Raw genomic sequence first — 2,500 nt, 5'->3', positions numbered from 1 at the left:
TTACTTATTTTCGTTACTAGAAGGCCCGTGTACATTATATACAATAGTATTCCTTTCAGGATAGTGGGTGGTGACCAATAGAACCGTTTATTCAAGCAAACAACATTTTATCGATAGGGGTCTACGCTAACATAGACTTTAAAAGGCACAAAGCTACACACCGGAATACTACGGAAAGCAAACACACACGGGAATGCAAAGTGCAATAGTGCAGGGAGCACGCGCAGACAAAAAGAAAAAAGAACAAAAGAAAAGAAAAGGACGCCAACAACGGCAACAGCATTGCAAGTTGAGTTAGACTACTGCATGTTTTGCCTAACTCTGCACTCGTCGTCTCAAACGGGAACTAAAACTCCGGAAACAGGGTTGGAGGGAAGATTCAAGGTCCCCATTGTTCCACTCTAACCCTTCCACCAGTCCGGGTCACCCCATATTCTTAATTTGTTTTTGGGCGTCTTCGAGTTGAAAGGTAGGCTCCTCAGAGCTGGACACTTTCTCACTTCCAGAAGTTCCAACGAAGGGAAGGTGGACTGACTGCGAGAGATGGCGGTCAAATTTGGCAGTCTGGACAAGTGGATCATCTTGAGGCTTGGAAAGGCCAGATCGCTCGCGGTATCTGCCTCATCCGCATCGTCGATCAATCGCTCCATCTCCTTGCAATTCTCCAAGTGAAGCTCCTCTAGGTTCTCGAGCTTGAGAACCCAAGTGACATTCTTTAGCTTGTCGCAGCCACGTACTTCAGGATAGAAAGTGCTGGAAAATAAGTCCAAGGACGCAACCCCCTCCAACTGATTCTCTTTAATTCTTTGAGACCTTCTAGCGCCAATTTCTCCAGCTTCGGAAGGCACCAGTTCCGATGACATGTCACCATCCCTCTTTTCCATTATCAGCTCCTCCAGGGTCTCATTGGATGCAATCACCAGCAACTGAAGGCTTGATGACATGCTGTGGGTGCTGAGGAAATTCGATAGGAACAGCTGGTGATCAGGCTGGCGCAAGTCGAGTAGCTTGCGTATAAGCAGCCGCCACATCATCAGATGGTGCAGTTGGGAGAGCCGTTCCATAGCCTCAACTGTTCCACGGTGATTCCGAGAGCTTTCAATTCTCGAGTCCGGGCCAATTCTGCCCAATCCTCATACCGAGTACTGCTAATTAGGTCGAGCACCTCTAGCATCGATAGGTTTGATATCACCCCGTGTGGTATCTTTAGACGGTGTAGACCTCTCAGAAGAAGGAATTTCAATTTTGTGAGACATCTTAAGCTCTCGGGCAGACGCGTGATCCGAGTGAATGACAAATTGAGGTATTGAAGATTTTTTACTCGGCTAATCTCCTGTGGGAGCTCAGTGATTCGGGTGTTGTGGGACAGATCCAAGTAAGTTAAAGCAGGAAAGGAAATAAAGAAATTAGTAGGTATAAGGTTCAAGGACCGGTTCCATTGGAGCATGAGGGTTACCAGGTTGGGGCACTCTGGAGGAGCGTCAGGGAATTCTCCGATCTCACTTTGGATTAAAGAGACATGCTTAGCCGTTGCCCAAACATTCAAATCTGCTCGGCTTCTGCCGCTTTGCACAATCAACTTCTGATTATTTTTGCCTCCGTCGGAGGCTATCCACCGTGCCATGTCTCTGATGATATCATGCATTTTCACCTGATCGTCTTCGTTCAAACCAGGCTCTAGCAGACAAGCGGATTTTAGTTTTCCTATGATAGTATGCCCTTCGTCGTAGGCCTCGTTGATGTCGTTGAAGCCGCCGACATCTATCAGCCCATGGCCCATCCAACACTCGATGAGATCAATTTTCTTATAAAAAATCTTCCGGCCACAACGCGCACAGCAAGAAACACTTCCTTACAGCATCATCTGGCAAAGAATCATAGCTAAGCTTCAGTCTGGGAAGCATGTCCTCGTCCTCGTCCTTGTCTGGGATCTCAGGAAGCTTTGAGCTCTGCAGTAGTGTGATGGCATTTTGCCACTCTTGGCGAGTCTTCCTCGTTGACATGGCCTTCCCGATGATTGTGAGAGCCAAGGGCAATCCGCGGCACTCCTCGACCACTTGCCTTGCGAGCGACGTCGGTATTCTTGTGAGTGTGTCTTGGCCGACCATATCCGGAACAACTTCCATGAGTCCTCTGGCTCCAAGCAGTTTATCTTGATCTTCTCGTGGGCTCCCATGGAGCCACACACCTGCTCCGTCCGTGTGGTAAACACCACCTTATGCTTGTGCTGGCCGGTGGGTCTTCTGGAAGGAATGGGGACCCCAACGGCCTCCAAATCCACCTTTTGCCATAGGTCGTCCAGCAGCAACAAGAAGTTTCTACACTTGAGGTGGTTGAAGATTGCAGTGGCTTGTTTGCGTTCATCATCCGGCGAAGAAATCCCCAGCCTGTCGGCTATTATCTTTTGAAGCTGCTTCACTGTATACTCTTTGGAGACTGTTGCCCAGATCACATGATCGATCATAGGGCTTCGAACTGAATTGCCGCTGGTGCCTTCTTC

At 48.6% G+C, this 2,500-nt stretch overlaps 1 protein-coding gene across 1 annotated transcript; it reads right to left on the bottom strand.

Moving 5' to 3' along the window:
- Nucleotides 1-878: 878 nt before the first annotated feature.
- Nucleotides 879-2,494, bottom strand: LOC105056171 (probable disease resistance protein At5g43730). Its single transcript, XM_073248090.1, is given in 3 exon segments — nucleotides 879-1,811; nucleotides 1,813-2,107; nucleotides 2,110-2,494. Coding segments are annotated over 3 exon segments (1,428 nt in total). The 5' UTR covers nucleotides 2,465-2,494; the 3' UTR covers nucleotides 879-1,033.
- Between the last annotated feature and the right edge of the window lie 6 nt (nucleotides 2,495-2,500).

This window comes from Elaeis guineensis, chromosome 13, assembly GCF_000442705.2.
Source record: "Elaeis guineensis isolate ETL-2024a chromosome 13, EG11, whole genome shotgun sequence".
Taxonomy (NCBI): Eukaryota; Viridiplantae; Streptophyta; class Magnoliopsida; order Arecales; family Arecaceae; genus Elaeis; species Elaeis guineensis.
The sequence above is the reverse complement of the archived record's forward strand: the minus strand, read 5'-3'. Positions and strand labels throughout refer to the sequence as shown.